Consider the following 19,453-nt stretch of genomic DNA (forward strand, 5'->3'; position numbering starts at 1 on the left):
AACACTTTTATTTACAACACTTTTATTTACAACAGTCAAGAGTAAAATTTCACGTTTGAAAAAACTCTCCATTGTTTTTTGAAATAATCAATTTGATACTCCAAAAGTAATTAAAACTCAAAAATATTTCACGATATAAAAACATATTTGATTAATATTCCCCCAGTGCTAGTTCAGATGTGAAAAAGGTACGTTTTTGTCTTCATTCATTTGTCCTTTTCCCATATACATTGTTGTTTTATATTTTTTCAATCTCCATTCTTGTCCAATTGTTTTGCCGTGTGGGCGGGGCCTCTCTCTCAAACATGAACCCTGCACTGCTGCACTTATCTGTTTAATCTGGTTTTTCTTCTCATCTGACTTAAGTAGGTGTGAAATTTTTCTTTACTTTTGAAATTGTCTTGTATCTAATTAGAAAATAATTACATATAATGAAAACTTAAGAGTTTTGTGCTTGAAACTGTATAGAATAAATAAATTAGTATATATGTAAATGATTATGTTTTTGCAGAATTTTTATTTAGCATTAAATAGTAAATACTAACATCACATAAAGATTAAGAGCTTTGATGTTTTCTTGTTTAATATATTTTGAAGAAATAGCGTTAATTAATTTCTAACCCTGTGTGATGATGTAATGTCTGTATTAATTAATAGAAGTTATGCATTAATAAACATAGTGGGATAATAAATGAAATAATTCACCTCACATACTTAAGAATCTCTATACAATCTATTATACAATCAATGCTTTGTCAAAATGTTTTTCAGCATTACAAAGAATGGAAAAATTTACAATAGTGGTGAACTTTCACCTACAGCTATTCTGTAGTGTTTAGCTTGATCTTCTCCTTCTCCTGATATCATAATTTTCTTTGTGGAGAATGCATCAAGACTGCTGAATGAGCAAACTTCTGTCTTTTGGGTTTGGCGTCTTTGCAACTTTCTGAAATAAATCAAAGCTGGAAAAGTTTTTCTCTTTAGTTCAGATTTTTCTGAAATTCTCTCAGACACCTGAACAACATGTAATTGACGTGCCCTTACTCTGGATGACTTTCAGGTAACACTCAACATTTTTGGTAACTATAGTGTTACATGTGAACAATGACGTTCTGTGGTAATGAGTCCCTGAGTTAGACTTTGTTTTGATTGTGTAACAGATTTGTACCTTTTCTATTGCCTATCTTCCATCAAATGCTCTTTCTCTCTCTCCAACCTTCTCTCTATCCCTCTCTCTGACTCTCAGACACACACATACAACTGCTTTCCATTTAATCAAATTTGTTACTGTCCATATTAATTTTAAAAGTGAAATATTTTTAAAACAGCTAAATAGGAAACCGAAGAGTTGGCGGCAGCTTTCATTCGTTAGCTAAATCTAAATGGTTTTGCAGTGACTAGTTTTTGAGGTGAAAGAGTGAGAAGATGTCAGATGTCCAAATGAACATTGAGCTTGACCTAAATGGAGCTAGAAAACAACAGGTATCTTCCTTAATTCCTTACATTTTCATGCTGACATACGCTTGTAATCCATAATGTTGTCTAAAACAGCTGTTTTCAGCCTGCAGGTTCAGCTTCCCAGCAACAGGGAGCCACTGTTAGCTTTCACAACATCCATTATAAAGTAAAAGAGGGAGGCTGCTGTTTGTGGGGGAAGAGGAGTTTGACTAAATCCATCCTCATTGACCTGAAGTGAGTACTACCCCTTCAAAAGGTAAAATTTACAGTAAGTGCCATTTGTTTGAATAGCTTTTAAATGTGAACTTTTTTATTATCTGTGTAACTTTGAAAATTATAAGCACTAGAACACTTGACTCCACATGCATAAAATCAATTCAATGTTCAGACAAAAAATGTGTTAAAATTTTGATAGATTGACTGATTAAAAGTAGCATCGCCCTGTTAACTTGAAGCTGCTCTCGACTTTGTGGGAACACAAATAACAATGATGGCATTCATTCCATATAAGTTGATTGTTTTGTCAGCTGATCATTAGACAAGGTTTTGCAAACAAAACAACAAGGGCTTTCTAGTGGGTATTTTCATTTAGCAAAGATTTGCACTATATAAAAAGAAGATGCTATGTGACTGACCTGACTTCTAACGTGATGAAATGATTTGGTTAGTTTGGACCTTTTCTGAATGATTACTGGAGTTCTCCAAGAAGGCAAATGTGATGCAATGAAATTTCAAAGCTGCAACTTCAAAGCTGCACATGCACACGCGTGCACGCGCATGCATGCACACACACAAGTGCAGACACACACCCGTGAGACAAAAGACGGAAGTTTAGCAAGGTCTCCCTCTGTGACAGAACCACACAGCCTTCTGAAAACAATGAGATCAAAAAACAAATAACAGCAGCAGGATGTTGAAATGTTTGCTAGCAAAAAGAAATGCACAAAAACAATTCCTGAAAAAACTCTTTTTTTCATATAAAAACCTATGAAAGGCCTGTTATGTTTAAAATAATAACCAAGAGTTGGTTTTGTGCAACAAATTTTGCAGCAAATGTATTTAGAGAAGTAAATAAAATATTTTTTCGGTTGGGGAAAGCTCTTGTTCAGGAAATTAACATAAAATTGAAAAAACATGAAAGAAAATTTTATCTCGTCTTCTCTTGCTTATCTGGAGCTGGGTAAGAAAGGCATCTGCCGAAGCAGTGATGCCCAGACTTCCCTAACCCTGGCAATCCTAGGCCATTGGAGAGGCAGTCTTTCCAGCATGTCTATCTCGTGGCCTATGCCCGGTGTGACATACCTGGAACACTTCCCTAGGGAGATATCCAGGGGGATCCGAAACAGGTGCTTGAACCTCCTTAGCTGACTCCTCTCAACAGGAAGGCGCAGCGGCTCTATTCTGAGCTCCTCCCAAGTGACTGAGCTTTTCACCCTATGTCTAAGGGAGCACCAAAGCACCCTCTAGAGTAAAATCATTTTGCGTACTGTATCTGTGATCTTGTCCTTTTGGTCACTACCCAAAGTTCATGACCATAGGTGAGAGTAGGAGCATAGATTGACTGGTAAAACGACAGCTTCACCTTTGGACTAAGCTCTTTTTTGAGTTCAGTACACAGAACGCATAACTACAGAGGGTGCACGATCGGTCTGTCAATCTCAAACTTCATCTGTTTCCCAATCGAGAACAAGACCCCCAGATATTTGAACTTCTCCCTTTGAGGCAGGACCTCTCCACCAACCTGGAGATGGCAACACATCCTTTTCCAGTTGAGAACCATGGCCTTGGATTTGGAGGTGTTAATTCTAATCCCAGCTGCTTCACACTCGGCTCCAAACAGCTTCAGTATGTGCTCGAGGTATTGGCTTCATCAAGCCAACAGTACAGCATAATCTGCAAAAAGCAGAGATGAAATCCTATGGTTTCCAAATTGGGATCCCTCCAGCCACTGGCTACACATAGAAAATCTGTCCACAAAAATTATAAACCAAACTGAGGAGCCCTGCCAAAGTCCAACATGCTCTGGAAACAGGTCTGACTTACTGTCGGCAATGTGAACCAAGCCTCCTCTCCAGTTGAACGAATGGCCCTTAGCAGAGGGTCACGGGCCCTATATTCATGGAGAACCCCCACAGTATACCCTGAGGGACACAGTCAAATGCTTTTTCCAGATCAATAAACACATTTTGACTGGTTGGGAAAACCACTATGAACCTTCAAGCACTCTGTAGAAGGTATAGAGCTGGTCCAGTGTTCCACGGCCGGGGGGAAAACCACATTGTTTCTCCTGAATCCGGGGTTCGAATTTTGGCTAAATTCTCCTCTCCAGTAACCTGGCATAGAACTTCCCAGACAGGCTGAAAAGTGTGATCCCCTTTAGTTGGAACACAACTACCAAGTGGTGCTGCAGAGGTGTTTCAACCAAGACAACCCTACAACATCCAGGACTTCAGGTATTCAGGGCAGATCTCATCCATCCCCCAAAGCCTTGCCACAGATAACAACTACTACTTTACAAGAACAACTTCAGTAAGGGTCATGGCGGAGTCAGACTCCCCAGCCTCTGCTTCCTCAGTTTAAGGTGAGACAATGGAATTGAAGACCTGCTATCTCCTCCCAAGGTGCCAGATGATTTGCCAGAATTTGTTTAAAGCAGACCTATAGTCATTATTTGGCTTCCCCAAACTGCTCTCAGACTTGAGTTTTTGCCCCAAGGATAGTCCGCCCTGCAGCCTGCTTGGGGAGTTCCACAGGCCAAGTTGGGGCAGGGACAAAGTCACCAGGTGCTGCGAGCCCCAACCCCAGGCCTGGCTCCCTGTAACAGCAATCCAGGCATTGTAGGGTCATTGCAGGGGCCTATATGAGCATTTGTGGGCTTGGTACCTTGCTCAAGGGTACCTAGGGTAAAGATGTTCTGGCACGTCTCCCTATTACCAGAACATCTTCCATGTTTTGTCTGCCCTGGGGCTCCAACCAAGAACCCTCTGCTTCTGCTTCTCTGAGCTATCACAGCCCCAGGTATTTATTGTGATGGAGTGATTAATTGATGTAATAATGTGGGGTGGATAACATATCCATCTTCTTAACCACTGTATCCCTTTTGGTGTAATGGGAAGGATGCACAATGAGTCACCACTTTGTCGCTGGGCAGTATGTATGCACACTGCTAATGGAAACACAAGGGCTTGAACCAAGAATCCTATGCTTTTTAGCCAAGTCCCCTACAGACCTAGCTACCACTGCCCTCAGATACTATGAAGATTATCTTATATACAGCAGCCTATTGTATGTGGTTATATGAACAGCTTGTAAAACATTGCGTGAGTTGAAAACTGTAATATTGTAGGTCAAAGTACAGTTTTTTTTAATGCTTGTATTTTATTGCCCAAGTGGGTAATCGTTGACATCGGTCCAAAGCTTACGGTTTTATTGCAACTTGTGTTCATCTCAGTATGAAATCTGAATGATAACATCAATAAACAATCAAAAGCATAATTTAAGAAATTATTGATCCATTTTATTTATTTTCAACATTGCAATCTCTCAAAATCACCATGTGGACTTGTATTCATGATACAATAACTATAACCAAGGATTTTCATTTCTCTGGAATAAATTATAGTGGGATTATGAAGCCCGGGTTAAACGCCATCATGGGAGCAACAGGAAGTGGGAAGTCCTCGTAAGTTCCTTTGCCTTGCTTTAAAGTTACATTTCAATATACTGTATTTCTTCATCATTTTTAATGTTTTTTATTGCAATTTTATTGTGCAAAAAACTCCAAGTACATGATTGTGCCAGGTTGGTTATCTTTCAGATTTCTAGATATTCTAGCCGCCAGGAAGGATCCTGCAGGCCTAATGGGAGAGGTTCTTATTAATGGAGCTCCTCAACCTCCAAACTTCAAGTGTCTGTCTGGATATGTAGTGCAAGTGAGTGAGACAGGAAATGAAAGTATAACTATTTCAGATAAATACATCATAATCATCATCATCATTAAACCAGTTTAGATCCAACTTTCTGTCAGGAAATACAACTATTTTTTTCATGTCTAGGATGATGTGGTGATGGGAACACTGACAGTCAGAGAGAACCTGAACTTTTCTGCAGCACTGCGCCTCCCCACCTACGTGACTCAAAAGGAGAAGCAGCAAAAAGTCAACAAGCTCATTGAGGAGCTGGGACTGGGCCGGGTGGCTGACTCAAGGGTGAGGAGACTGGAAAACAAGGGAAACAAACACAAAGCTCCATCAGAAACAGATAACAAAATATATTTCCCATATACAAATTGGATTGGGATATCTCAACAACTTTGCTACAATTTTATGATATCTTTTCATAGGACAAATGAAAGTTCGGTATACATACTGCACTCTGCAACTTACTATATTCATAAGCTTCATGGACACAATAAATCTGCTGCTTTAAAAGCAGATACAGTAAGAGGAGACTAGGTAGTGCCCACTAAACATGGATCTGTCACATTCTGCTCCGCCACATTCAGTACAAGCCATTACACATGTTATCCTATCCTCAGTCACAAACTGAATTTCATGTACCTGGTTACCTGGTATTTAAACCCAACATTTACACAGTTAAATTGTTTTTGTCTCTTGCTTTACTTTCCAACAGTTATTCCCAGATTGATTTCCCATTTTCAGCCATGCCTTTTCCCCATCTATCTGCTCCGTCCCAGCCTTGGTAGATTCCCTAGCCTTGTGTCTGTGAAGTCTCTGTTTCGTCCCAGCCTGATATCCATCTGCCTGGTTCCCCTTTCATGGGACTGTATCTTCCTTTGACTAAAGAAGTGTATGCAGTTCTGCGAAACCATAATTGTGGGCATTGTACAGTTTTGTCCATCCATTTATTTTCTTCTGCTTATTCGAGATCAGGTCACAGAGGCAGCAGCTCAAGTAAAGTGTCCGGGACTTTCTATGGCCATGTTGGCTTATTCCAACTGGGGGTGCTCTTAGGTCAGAGTGGATATATAATCTTTCCACCTGGTCTTGGGCCCCTACGCTCTCCCTAGTCCTAACCCTTAAATTTTTGGAGAAGTGAGACACCCCTTTGCATGATGTTAAGTGGCAAAACGAAGGGCTAAGCTGCAAACAGATAAGGGGTAAATTTCCCCAAAGATATATAGGGAAATATTGAGTGTAGATAAATAAGAAGATGTTTTTGTTTTTTTTGTTTACGCATAGAAACACAATATATAATAAATGTGAGAGTCTGAAACTTTTTGACTGAACCCTGTCTGTGATCCTGCAGGTTGGCACACAGCTCATACGTGGGATCTCAGGTGGAGAGAGGAAAAGGACCAATATTGGAATGGAGCTGATCATTGACCCATCCGTCCTTTTCTTAGATGAACCCACAACAGGCCTTGATGCAAGCACAGCTAACTCTGTGCTCCTTCTTCTAAAGAGGCACACACATACACACAGACACACACACACACACACACACACAAACCAATGCACAAATTAGATTCTCTGTTTTTTTTAACCCTACACCTCAAAACCCTTAAATGCTAATCCATCACTGAACTTTTTGGTGTCATTTTCTGTGTTTGAGTCTGAATCATTCTCAAACTCTGGATTATATAAATGGGTTTAAATACATATCCCCAAATCAAAGTCTGTTTTGAGTCAGAGTCAAGTCATGATTGTCTGAGGGACGTGGACACTCCAAGTTGCAAGTTCCCAGCACTCTTACAACACTTAGAATATGACAATCCATTAATACAAGATCAGACAAAGTACAAAAAGAGGAACATCTAAAACTTTGAATAAATTTGATCTACTTTTGAGATCAGCAGAATTAAAATTAGCACATTAACAATAACATTCTGTTTTTCTTCTTTGCAAGCATGCTAGAATACAGGAGTCCTGTGGTCAAGTTGTATCTAAAATTTTGTGCTACAGTCTCTGGATTCAAGTACCGTATTTTCACGACCATAAGGCGCACTGTATTAAAAGGCGCAGTCTCAGTTATGGGTGCTATTTCTGTGTTTAAAACATACATAAGGCACACCGCATTATTAGGTGCATGCTGAAACATACATTAAAAAATGACAACGGAAGTAAAACAGTGAGTTTCGACACATTTATTGAACAAAATATTCATTCTTCCACCACAAAACCATCATAGTTTTCATCTTCTGTATCTGAATTAAACAGCTGCACTATTTCAATGTCCAACATCCTGAATTCCTCTTCCTCATCTTAATCATCTTAATCGGACTCACCGGCATCAGCGTTGATTTTGTGAAAGCTCTTCCAATACATGAAGATGGTATCATAGCCCATGCGTCTACAATCCACCCACATATGATGGCATAACTTGCCCGCCGCTGCCTCATAGTCTTTGTGAAGGAGTCTTCGCATTCCGTCATCCAGCGCTCTGTCCGTTTCCGTGGCAGCCAAGAACCACGGTGAACGACGACTTCTCGTGCCACCGTGCCGGTCCCTTTTTCTCCACTTTGTGGGTCAAAGGGATGTCAAAAGTCAGAGGGATCTCATCCATGTTGGTGATGTGGCTGGACGCGGTTATCTTGTCGCGGCAGTAGGTGCGGAAGATGGCCACCCTCTCCTGGTTAGGGTTAGGGAAGATGGCCACCCTCTCCTGGTTAGGGTTAGGGAAGATGGCCACCCTCTCCTGGTTAGGGTTAGGGAAGATGGCCGCCCTCTCCTGGTTAGGGTTAGGGAAGATGGCCACCCTCTCCTGGTTAGGGTTAGGGAAGATGGCCACCCTCTCCTGGTAATCCGCGGGCAGCCGTTGCGCAACAGTTGTCCTTGTGCGTACGGAGAGATGCCGCCTCCTCATAAAGCGAAAACACTACGATTGCTCGATTGCCATTTTCAGCCGCATATTCGATGTCCTGCAGTTTAAAGTAAGCCTCATTCATACGCGTCTCGCTTGACCGGCGCCATTTTAGGGAGTCCTTACGCATAGGTGTGCAACTAATCGATTGGCGGAGCGTTTACCGTAGTGCACCCACCAAGCAGATTTTGAAACTCAGTCCACACACGAGGCGCACCGTCGATTTTTGAGAAAATCTCAGTGTTTTCGGTGCGCCTTATAGTCATGAAAATACGGTATATTCTGTCACATTTTTGACCTTCTTCCATGTGAAAGAAATCAATAAAACTGTTTAACTGTTTCTTTAGGATGGCAAAAAATGGTCGCACCATCATCTTATCCATTCACCAGCCACGATACTCCATCTACCGGCTATTTGATAGCCTCACTCTGCTCGTCAATGGCAAACAGGTCTTAGTTTCTGATGAATATAGAACATTTCCTTTAGGTTTCCTCTTCAGTTTTATGTATTTCAATTTCCCCTTCTTTCTGTAACTAAGTTTTAAGTAAGTATTTTGACAATCTTTCATTAAATTTCTCTTTATGCTTTTATTGGCTTTTTATTTCTTCTGGTAATTTTTTATTAATTCAAAATGTTAAAAATGAAGCGTTCTGATTAGTGACAAGCTGATTCGTTATTATTGTGTGGTTTTGAGCACACATTACCCTCTTTTGGGTAACAGCAAATGTTAAATAAGACAAAAAATATGTATTTTAGGAATTTAATACTTTTGGCTGTTTTTACACACATTATTCATTTTAATTGTCAAAGAAGCAGAGTTAAAATTTAACATTTACACTTTTTAACCTGTGTTTTTGTTCACTGCCTGTGATCAAGTAGTTTTTCATCACATCTTTAACTACTGAAAATGTGACATCATTATCATGTTTGGTTGATTTAAAATACTCAGGTTTATCATGGTCCAGCACAGAGAGCATTGGCATACTTCTCAGACATTGGTATGAACATGCTTTTCATTACTCCATCATATTAGTCTGCACAGGACCTGTATAAAACATGTTTTCACTTAAAAGGGTACACCTGCGAAACCCACAACAACCCCGCTGACTTCTTCCTAGACATCATCAATGGAGACATGACTGCTGTTGCCAACAGTAGAGAAGGCTGTGATGGTAAAGTTTCATGTGTTACTGTTACTGTGTGACTCCACAAAAGTAGAAAAGGCATAAACAACCTGTAAATGTTTCCTCTCTTCTTGAAACTTGAAATCATAGTGAATACAATTTTACTTTTGGGACAATAACTTGTTGCACAATCAAATAATCCGAACGTCCACCTAAAGATGATCTCCTGGAAATGCCTCTCCCCTCTCCTATTTGATTTTTACATTTTTTGGTACTTGCCTTTGATACTTCTGGACAGCTTAAATTTGAAGTTAGCAAAATAATATAGCTTCACCTGAGGGATTTTGATTAAACATTTACATTTTTATTTGGCATTTATATTTAGCATTTATATTTAATATGTATATTTAGAGCCAGTGTTATTTGAAACATTTTAATGAAACATTTACATGTAATATTTAGTATTTGTAATTAATATTTACCATTTAAGATGTAAGATGGCAGATAGTGTTTTAAATATCTTAAGAAGTGGCTCTAACAAAAAATCACATCACTCTTTTAAATATGCTTTGAAACTAAACATGTCTACACGCGCATTTTGTCACATTTAGTTTCAAACATTTGCCATGTTTTTACAACATTTACCATTTACCATACATTCTTATTTCAGTTTAGAATTCCCCAGGATATTTTTTTTTATTTGTGTGTTGCACCCTTGTCTCACCATCTTCCCCTTTCCTATTGTATTTAGTCTGTGTACTCCCTGTATCTGGTTATCTTTGTCACTTTAGTATATATGTCACTTTAGTGCTTTAGTATTCTTTTTCTGATAATTAATAGTGATATTTCTTTTACTTTAGATTGGATTTTATCTCTGACTTGCCCTTTTTAGACCTGTCCTCTAGATTTCTGTGTACCAAATCTCGCTTCTCTTGAAGAATTTTTGGAAAAATCCATTTGTGTGTGGATCTATTTGTTCACGTCAACACCACAACAGATTCCAGGGTAACACGTGTAAACATCCCTGGAATTAAAAGTAGCTAACACTGCAGCCCAACATTGAATCTTGTTATGTGAAATGCCTGCGGCAGATATATGTGCTCCCCTTCTTTATAATCATATTCACCCCTTCCCCCTGATCACCTTGATCCAGTTTTTTAATATTGCTTTCAATGGGAAAACAATGAAGAATGTATTTACCTTGCTTTAAATAAGCGGCTATGTAACTGCTTGTTTGATTGCAAAAAATGAATGTGGCTGCTGCAGTTCCACTAGAATCGGCCCACCTAGAATCGTTTACCACCCACAGGAAACTTGATTGAGAGTCGTGGTGGCTTTATCTTGATTCTATGTAGCATTTGTGGTTGGACATAACAATAGCTGTTCATGCCTGATCCCAGAGCAGCCTGACAGAACTTGAGCTGTTTTGAAAAAAATGAAGAAAAACTGCCATGCAGAGATGTTCCAGCCAGCAGGAGACACAATATTCTCACAAAGACTCAGTGCTGCTAGTTTAGCCAGAGATGCTCCTTCTAAAATGTTACTATTTATGCACTTTCTTTTACAAATCAAGATCCAGACGATCAGTCGATATCCAGACAAGGAATTGAGGACAAACTTTTGGAAGCATACAGAAGTTGTCCCTACTTCACACAGACTCAACAAGAACTAGGTAGGCTACTTTCTTTCAGTGGAAACTGAAAACTTTGTATGTTTATTTCATTTGATGTGACCCGTATGTCTTAGATTGGATAATAAAGGACAAAGACAGGAAGCGCACTGCCCCATCCAGAACCATCACCTACAACACAAGCTTCCTGACACAGTTCAAATGGGTTCTCAAGAGAACTTTCCGCAACCTCATGCTCAACCCTCAGACCTCTGTCGCTCAGGTAAACACCTCACAAAGTTTGTCCTTGCCCATAGAAGATAGTCGGGGTTCACAAACTGTTTGTGTCTGCTCATAGTAACTAAATTCAATACAACTATTGGTTCATGTTTTTTCTGCTGTGTCTGCAAGTTCTCAACAGTCTCGGTCACACCCCAATTTATTTGAAGGCACAGCGGTTATTTTATGTACAGTTTAATATGATCCAAAAGTGTGAGTATGGGCATCTTGACAGGGTATCCTTAGCAGCATTAGTGAATTGAAAAAGAAGTCAAAATGAACATCCATCATTGTACAGCAAGAGTTGGGCCTTGCCTGCAGCTTTTGCCACATCATTTATGTTTTTGTATATCTTTTGTATATCTAAGAAAGCATGTGACTGGGTGCAGAGACATGAACTGTTGTACTGTATGAGGAAGTCTGGAGTGGCAAAAAAATTTTTTATTAGAGTTGTGATGGTAAAGTACTATATAATACTATATACAAGGTAACATTAAAAGCATTTACTATAGTTGTAACATCATATATCTGGCACAAACCATAGTTTTGCCCAACAAAACTGGTGGGGCTGGTTCAACCAGAATATAATAGAGATGTGGTTGTTCATTCATTCAGCACATGCACTTTTACTATTAGACTTTCCTTGTTATATCTGCCCTTTGCTGCGTTAGCGCTGAATATGACAGTTTGTAGGATGACTAGCTCTTATCTTATCTTCTGCTGTGGCACTAATAAAGAACTATCTTATCTTGTCCATCTGTCACATGTCTCTGCCCTGTTTTATTTTCTTCAGGTTGTGGTCACACTATTCCTCGCTCTGGTTGTTGGAGCTATTTTCTTTGGTGTCGAAGAGAATCAAACTGGAAGCCAGAACAGGTTTTTTTTTTTAATCCAGAAAATGCACATCATACTTTTCATATATTCATGAAAGTATCTCACATATATTACTTTTATGAGTGATCACAGAGATCAGTTGTCTGATCTCTGTGATCACTGTTCTTAATGTTAAATATAATTTACATACCATTAGTATTTTTTTAAATTCTACCAAGAACTAACTTTACATACTATAGATGACGTTTGTGAACAGTGGGTAAAAGAACTAGAATGCTGGCAGTCATGATAGACATGTCAGTTTATTAAAAAGTCCTCATTCTGCACAATGATCTGGACAATTGTGCGTAAATCCAATTATTTGTAACATACTATCATTTATGTAAATTAGATCATGTTTTTATATGTGACTTGATTGTTAATAGATTATATTTTTTTTTAAATACTACAATCTAAAGTAGCATTCCTAATAATTCCTAATTTATATCATGAAGTAATATGATATATAATGTTAAAAAAAATTCCAGTCTCTTACTACACATGAGATGAGATAAAGGTCATTTATGTACCAGTCATTGTGTTTTTAGATTTGGTGCCCTTTTCTTCATCATCGTTAATCAGTGCTTCAGCTCACTGTCATCTGCTGAGCTCTTCATCAGTGAGAGGAAACTCTTCATGTACGTGAGACACAGTAACACACACAGACTTTAATATAATTACCACAACTTATCAACAATGTCACCTGATTCACTGGAATAGAAAAAGATCTTAACCCAAATGTGAACAGTACACACAGTAGAGCATATTAAAATTGTATTAACCTGTTCTAATTTTTTACAGATCTGCTGAATTGATATATTACAGCTGTGACATATTATAGTTAGCAGTGGCAGATCGTTATTAACAAAATTGTTTGAAATGTACCACTGATTTTTCACACAAGACACTTCTGCATTGTTCTTGTTGGGCTTTATTTATATGCCGTGTGTGTGTACAAACAATAAATTAATTTCATTTTTCTGTTTGTCCCCAGTCATGAATATATTAGTGGTTATTATCGGTTGTCAGTCTACTTCCTGTCTAAGCTCCTATCTGACATCCTCATGCTGAGGACCATCCCTGCTGTGGTTTTTACCTGCGTTGCCTATTTTATGATCGGTAAGTAGAACCCTAACCCCAAGGGCATCAATGTGCATAAAATGTCAAATGACAAGAATGTAACTTGACTTGTAAATCACTCAATTCCATGTGAGGTTAAATAGATCTGTTTATGTGTAGGTCTGAAAATGACAACTGAGGCCTTCTTCCTATTTATGTTCACCGTAATACTGGTGGCCTACACATCCACATCGATGGCTCTGGCCATCTCTGCTGACCAGACAGTTGTGGCCATTGCAAACATCTTCATGACTATTGCCTGCGTCTTCATGATGGTGACGTGAATGTGCTATGTGATAAAACCTGCCCTCATTTAAAATAACCAAATGATCAACTACAAGTGTGTGGGTTTTTTTGCAGATTTTTGCAGGTTTGTTGGTGAATCTTCCCTCCATCGTCAATTGGCTTGCTTGGTTAAAATATTTAAGCATACCACGATATGGCATTAGTGTAAGTTCAAGTGCCATGGAGCATCGCTGCTTCAAGTTTGTTCAATCTGCAAAATAAACTGCCAAAATATGAACTGCACAAAAAAATAAAGGCAATACATAATCAACACATTGTAACCCCAAGTCAATCCATTTTCTCAATCTGTCCAGTTAGGAGTCTGTAATACATCTGCACACACAGTGTAGGAGGGCTAGGCCCCAATATTAGGACTACAATTTACATCTCCTGTGAAGATGTCAATGTCTGGCAGAGCCTTACAGAATGGCCCCAAGTGAGCTTCTTATCTTACCCCCAACCATTATTTCAGCTCAAGTTGTCATAAACAGATTCTATGACAGTGAAACATTCTGCTAACCTCTACAATTAGGGTCTTGCAGATCACTTAGCAGTTGTTAGGTCAGAATAGTCAGAGTCACCACTAGGACAATGTTCCCTCCACAGATGAGAGGGGGTTCAAACTTAGCAGAGGTGACAGTCGTGATAGAGTGAGGAGACAAAGTGGAGATCATTCTCCAACCTTCAAGATCCTCCAGCATAACTAGTTTAGTGGCGGGGATGGTAATGGTATTGGGAGGCCTAACCTTGCACACAGAGGATCAGAGAGACCTCCTCGTGTTATCCAGATGAAAGCCCAACAGCTATTGTCTACACTGTTGACTACACTATTCTGAGGAAGTGGGCCCTTGAATGACTAATTGTTCATCTCAGTGCCGGGCTTCATACAGCTGAAATGTGTGTGCAGATCCTGGATGACAATAGCTTGTTAGCATTGTCCACACCTGAATCAAATCAGACACCTCTGGGCCATCATTCATTACATTGCATCAGACTGTGCAGTTAATTACTCTATAAAGTTAATAGACCTTTTCAAATGGAGTGATTTAAGTGTTGCCTTTATTTGTTGTGGCATTACTTGGACTGCAAACAGTTTTGATTTCCTAACCTTGCATTTACAAATGATGATTCTCTCCCTCCTCAGGCTCTTCTGATTAATGAGTATACTGGTCTGAACTTCTGTAAGGGTGTGAACATCAGCGAAATTCCACCTGGAGTCATGTAAGAAACCAGACATACTTTTGTGCACTGTCTGTCAGAATTGGTTACGGTAGCTATTTCACTTTGTTTCATTTTGGTCATTCAATAGTTTTTAGTCAAATTCTATGTACATTTTTAATATAGTTGATAAAGGAGAATAACTTGCATTTGTCACACTGAAATAGGAAAACTTGAAAAAAATCAGTTTCTTAGATTTAGAAAAAGTTAATGTTTCAAAAATCTATATTGAGTTTTTATTGAAACATGTAAGAGGAAGCAAGCAAGTGTCCAAGTTACTGTGTCCACATCAGATTTTATTGCACCATCAGTAAAGAAGATAAGTTTTCTTCAGATTTACATAAAAGGTGTGCTAGGTTTTCAATATTTTTGTAAAAATATATTCTTGACTTTGGCAGCCAATGATACAATTCAATTTTTTTATTCTTAAAAATTAATTAATTTATTCTTAATTTCTTTATTTTTTAGCTTTACTTTAGCCTGTAAAAGTTTTAAAAATAAATAAATCCGTGATGGTATTTGTATATATTTCATTTTTTGTAAGGTTCCTTAGATAAAATGGCTGATTATCTTCATGGTTATTTCATGATTAAAACCCGTGTTGTACTTCTGCGTGCAGTTGCACAGGGGAGGCATTTTTGACAGGACAGGGTGTAGATTTCTCCCCTTGGGGATTCTGGCAGAACCACGTGGCACTGGGCATCATGACCACCTGCTTCCTGACCATCACTTACCTCAAACTGAGATTCATCCAGAAGTTCACCTAATGCATCTTTATCTTCATCAGTAAAAATGTACTTTATTCCACATTATTTTACAATTAGAAAGTTGTTGTTTTCTTTAACTGCGATTTAACATTTCTGTATCTTGTTTTTATCACAATGGATTTTTTTTTTCATTGATGTTTTGTCAGTTATTTTAAGCTCTTCATAATATGTGCATTCTGTTTGCATAAATTCTGCAACTTAAATTTGACAAAATATTGTAGTCTAATAAAAATGTAGCTGTCACCTAAAGTATCCTTTCATGGTTTGTAAATGTATTCAATGAATTTAACATTGTTTTTGTCTAGATGTGATTACATTGTGCTGACATACATGCACACACATGCTCATAAAACTGATGACTTCATGAGGTGTGTCGTTGTAAGCTAACACTTGTTCCACTTCCATGGAAACTGTGGCTCTAATTCCAGCATGTGCTGGTTTCGAAATACAGTTGTGTAATATTGCAAAAATCAAACACACACCTTGATGTGAGGTCTGTGTTGGAGCAAATGAGTAACTGTCATGACACACGACTGAAAAGTCACAGCCAAGACAGACAGGGGTAATTGATTACATGAAAAAGTTATAAAGCTGAATAAATGGGGAAGGAGTTTAAAAAGCAAAACAATATCAGTAACCTTTAAATTTTAAATACAATGAAATGTAAAACCTCAGGATTCTAGTTTTAATATGGGTTAAATGTGAATTAAGTAATAGATAAAGTATAAATCCCATTACTGTTCTGAATGAAAATGGCAACCTGTAGTGCCAGTCCCAACAGGAACAATGATTATCTAAACTAGGAAAAGAAATTAGGGTGGCTCAGTGGGAGACTAGTGAGAATAATAATGCAGCTTTAAACTTGGAAAAACAATATTACGTTTGGATGATATAGATTATAGAGAAATAATTGCACTTTGGATTGCGTGTTCTGTCTCATATTCCAGAAAAATATATAATCTTCCTTATAAAGTTAATGACAATTAATCTTTATGACACTCCTTTCTATTAATTTCTTTTTTTTTTATTATGTGGATTGTTTTCATCTTTTACAATACTTTGAAATGAAAGAGAAATTAGACTTGAAACCTGATTTGAGATAAATTGTACCTTCTTACATTATCCATTGCCTTATAAATAGATATTTCTTCAGCTGATTATGAACAACATGCAACAGCTGAAATTGGAGTATTATCTTGAATATTTTATTTTAATTTAGATGCTAATATATCTGCTTTCTTGTTTGAAGAAGATCAAATCTCTGTAGTTTTAATATCATTCCACTAATATAAACGCCTCTTCATGTGCAGCCCTACATACAGCTGTGAAACAGACCTCTATTTAACCAGATAGAAATCATTTGAGAGGAAGGAAAACAATGGAAAAGATTTTTTTTGTGATTTTTTCATAAATCATAAAATAACAAAATATAATAATGTGGATGCACAGATATTTGCAAAAAGATAAATAAGCAACCTAGAAAATGGTATAAAGAAAAATGAGTTCAACGTCTTTATATTCCACCGAGGTCTGCAATAGTTTCTGCTTCAGAATTATAATCAAATGGTAGCAATGTTAGCAATAGCCCTAACCTTACCATGTATTGTGAGTGTAAACATATGATCCAACAGGGTGTAGCTTACATTTTATTTTTCTCTAAGTGTTCCCTCAATCAATGAAAAGGATCAACAATGATGCAACCTAAAACCACTCTGGTAGGTTTATTTTCCTTACTTATCCTCCCTTACCACTCCTCCTCTTCCTCCTCCTTTTCCTTAAATTAGACTCATCTCCACCTTTAAATTCACTAAACTTTTGTCTGTCAGGGACACTTTGCACAGTTTTCCTTTCCAATTTTGTATTTTTAATTTTTCATGATGTCCTGCACAATTACTAATTTCTTTATCCTCCTTTTTGTCACAGCTCATGTCATCACTGCAGCTGAAGGTGAGTAAGAGCAGCTGGTCCTTTGTTTGTTCTTTGAGATCTTTTAGAGTATATTTTAGTGTATTTTTACTTTTGGACATATGTCTTTGAAGCCAGTTGTTTTGTTTGCTCATAGCTGAGACTTTCCTTATTGATGTTGCAGAACTTGATGGTTCAGCTATCGACACCTGTATGATTTTTCCTGTTCCTGATTTGACCACTGTCACCAATACTAAGGATGCAATAATCACGCCTGTCACAACAATGGTAACTATATTCTCACTATCTCAGTGTAAGAGATTTTTAGAAAAGAAATTTAGATTCCAATAGGAAAAAAATTAAACTCTGTCCTCATTGATCAAAATTTCATCAGTTTTATATTGTTTCAGCCAAATATTATATTTCCCATTCTGAATGGTGTAGTATCCAATAATAATACTAAAAGAATTAGAAGGCGTATCCAAGCTGGAATATGTTTTCAAAAAGGGAAGTGGTAAAAAATTCTAGAAAGCCTTAACAGGTTAACAAGCAAAGAAACAAACAAAAAACTTTAAATGAAACCCTAGAAATACTGAATTGTACAAAAATACTTTTTAAGTTCAACTTTATAAAGTTCCCATCAAAGAGGACATTACGTGGATGGGGTGGAAATTTTATTTATTTATTTTACTAATCAGTGTTTTAGCAGGGTTGTTGCAGTTTTTGTTTACATTTTTTGTAATAAATTTTTAAAGAAATTATTTGGAATGTTTTTTTTCAGCAGGTGGTGACCACCACAACCTCAAACCTAGAACGCATTAAACAACCACCACTTGTAACAAGACCAATCACAAATCATCAGTCTGATCTTCTCCGCATTCTGTTGGAAAACATCAGACATCATGTCAATTCTCAACCCAGACTCACAGGTTTCATCTCTCACCAGCATAAAAAAACCTCAGATAGCTCTGAGTCAGCTGCACAGCAAGGCTCACTTTCTTCAGATTCAAGCGATGAGTCTTAGTATCAAAACTCTTAAGAATTTGGAATGTTTTTGTATTTGTAGTATTGATGTCAAAGATGTAATTAATGTACCTGTAACAAGTATCGACAATATGTTTTGCAGTAAAACTATTCTGTTGCCCTTGGATTTTTTTATTTTTTTATTTAAGGTTTATGAGTGGGAACGCACAACTATCAGCATTTGTAAAGATTTTAAAAAAAGAAAACACTTTCAATAAATAAACAATGAAATCAGATGTAAAAAGTAATGAAAAATAAAAACTTAGGGTTACATAGCTTAAAATAATTCTCAGAACCTGCCTTTACACATATTCATTTTTATTCATTTAATTAACAATGCATACAGGTAAACTCACACATTTGGATGCTCTACCTGACAGGATTTATTTTAAAAAAGCAATCTGATCACCTTTTTTGGCAAACTCATTCATATGTGAGACACCCTCTCAGCCACATATTTACTATGAGTATTTACAGTATATATATATATATATATACAGTATATATGCATGTGTGTGTGTGTGTATGCCTGGCAGCACAGATGAACCAGCTGCTAACATCAAGGAACCACCCAGAGTGGCTAAACCAGGGCCGGACAGTCCTCATAATGAAGGACCCCCAGAAGGGCACAATACCGTCCAACTACCGGCCCATAACCTGCCTCAGCACCACATGGAAGCTCCTATCAGGCATCATAGTGGCTAAGATCAGCAGGCACATGGATCAATACATGAACAGAGCACAGAAAGGCATAGGGAACAACACCAGAGGTGCCAAGCACCAGCTACTGGTCGACAGGGCAATCGCCCAGGACTGTAGGATGCGGCACACCAACCTGTGCACTGCCTGGATTGATTACAACAAAGCCTATGACTCAATGCCGCACACATGGATACTAGAGTGCCTAAAGCTGTATAACATCAACAGGACACTAAGAGAGTTCATCCAGAACTCCATGGAGCTGTGGAAC

General features: G+C 37.9%; 1 protein-coding gene and 1 long non-coding RNA gene across 5 annotated transcripts; both read left to right on the forward strand.

Annotated features, from left to right (window-relative positions):
- The first annotated feature begins 342 nt into the window (after nucleotides 1–342).
- On the forward strand, nucleotides 343–16,300 carry LOC101072243 (ATP-binding cassette sub-family G member 2-like). Of its 4 annotated transcripts, none has more exons than XM_029839403.1 (19): nucleotides 343–365; nucleotides 1,395–1,482; nucleotides 1,562–1,692; nucleotides 5,081–5,140; nucleotides 5,276–5,390; nucleotides 5,514–5,666; nucleotides 6,727–6,884; nucleotides 8,628–8,730; nucleotides 9,231–9,279; nucleotides 9,355–9,453; nucleotides 10,979–11,077; nucleotides 11,152–11,297; nucleotides 12,087–12,169; nucleotides 12,715–12,804; nucleotides 13,161–13,285; nucleotides 13,406–13,560; nucleotides 13,646–13,735; nucleotides 14,715–14,791; nucleotides 15,408–16,299. In XM_029839403.1, the coding sequence occupies exons 2-19, from the start codon at nucleotides 1,426–1,428 to the stop codon at nucleotides 15,553–15,555; spliced, it is 1,938 nt and encodes a 645-aa protein (XP_029695263.1). In that variant the 5' UTR covers nucleotides 343–365; nucleotides 1,395–1,425; the 3' UTR covers nucleotides 15,556–16,299. The 4 variants fall into 4 exon arrangements, with proteins under 4 accessions (XP_029695263.1, XP_029695265.1, XP_011603484.2 ...); XM_029839405.1 differs by having other exon boundaries at nucleotides 357–369; XM_011605182.2 differs by lacking the exon at nucleotides 343–365 and adding an exon at nucleotides 705–1,060.
- Nucleotides 16,301–16,873: 573 nt separating this feature from the next.
- LOC115250469 (uncharacterized) lies at nucleotides 16,874–18,602 on the forward strand. Its single transcript, XR_003889019.1, has 3 exons — nucleotides 16,874–17,502; nucleotides 17,645–17,748; nucleotides 18,242–18,602. It is a non-coding gene; the product is annotated as an uncharacterized lncRNA (long non-coding RNA).
- The last annotated feature ends 851 nt before the right edge of the window (nucleotides 18,603–19,453 follow it).

The sequence above is a fragment of the Takifugu rubripes genome, chromosome 7, assembly GCF_901000725.2.
Source record: "Takifugu rubripes chromosome 7, fTakRub1.2, whole genome shotgun sequence".
NCBI classification, from domain to species: domain Eukaryota; kingdom Metazoa; phylum Chordata; class Actinopteri; order Tetraodontiformes; family Tetraodontidae; genus Takifugu; species Takifugu rubripes.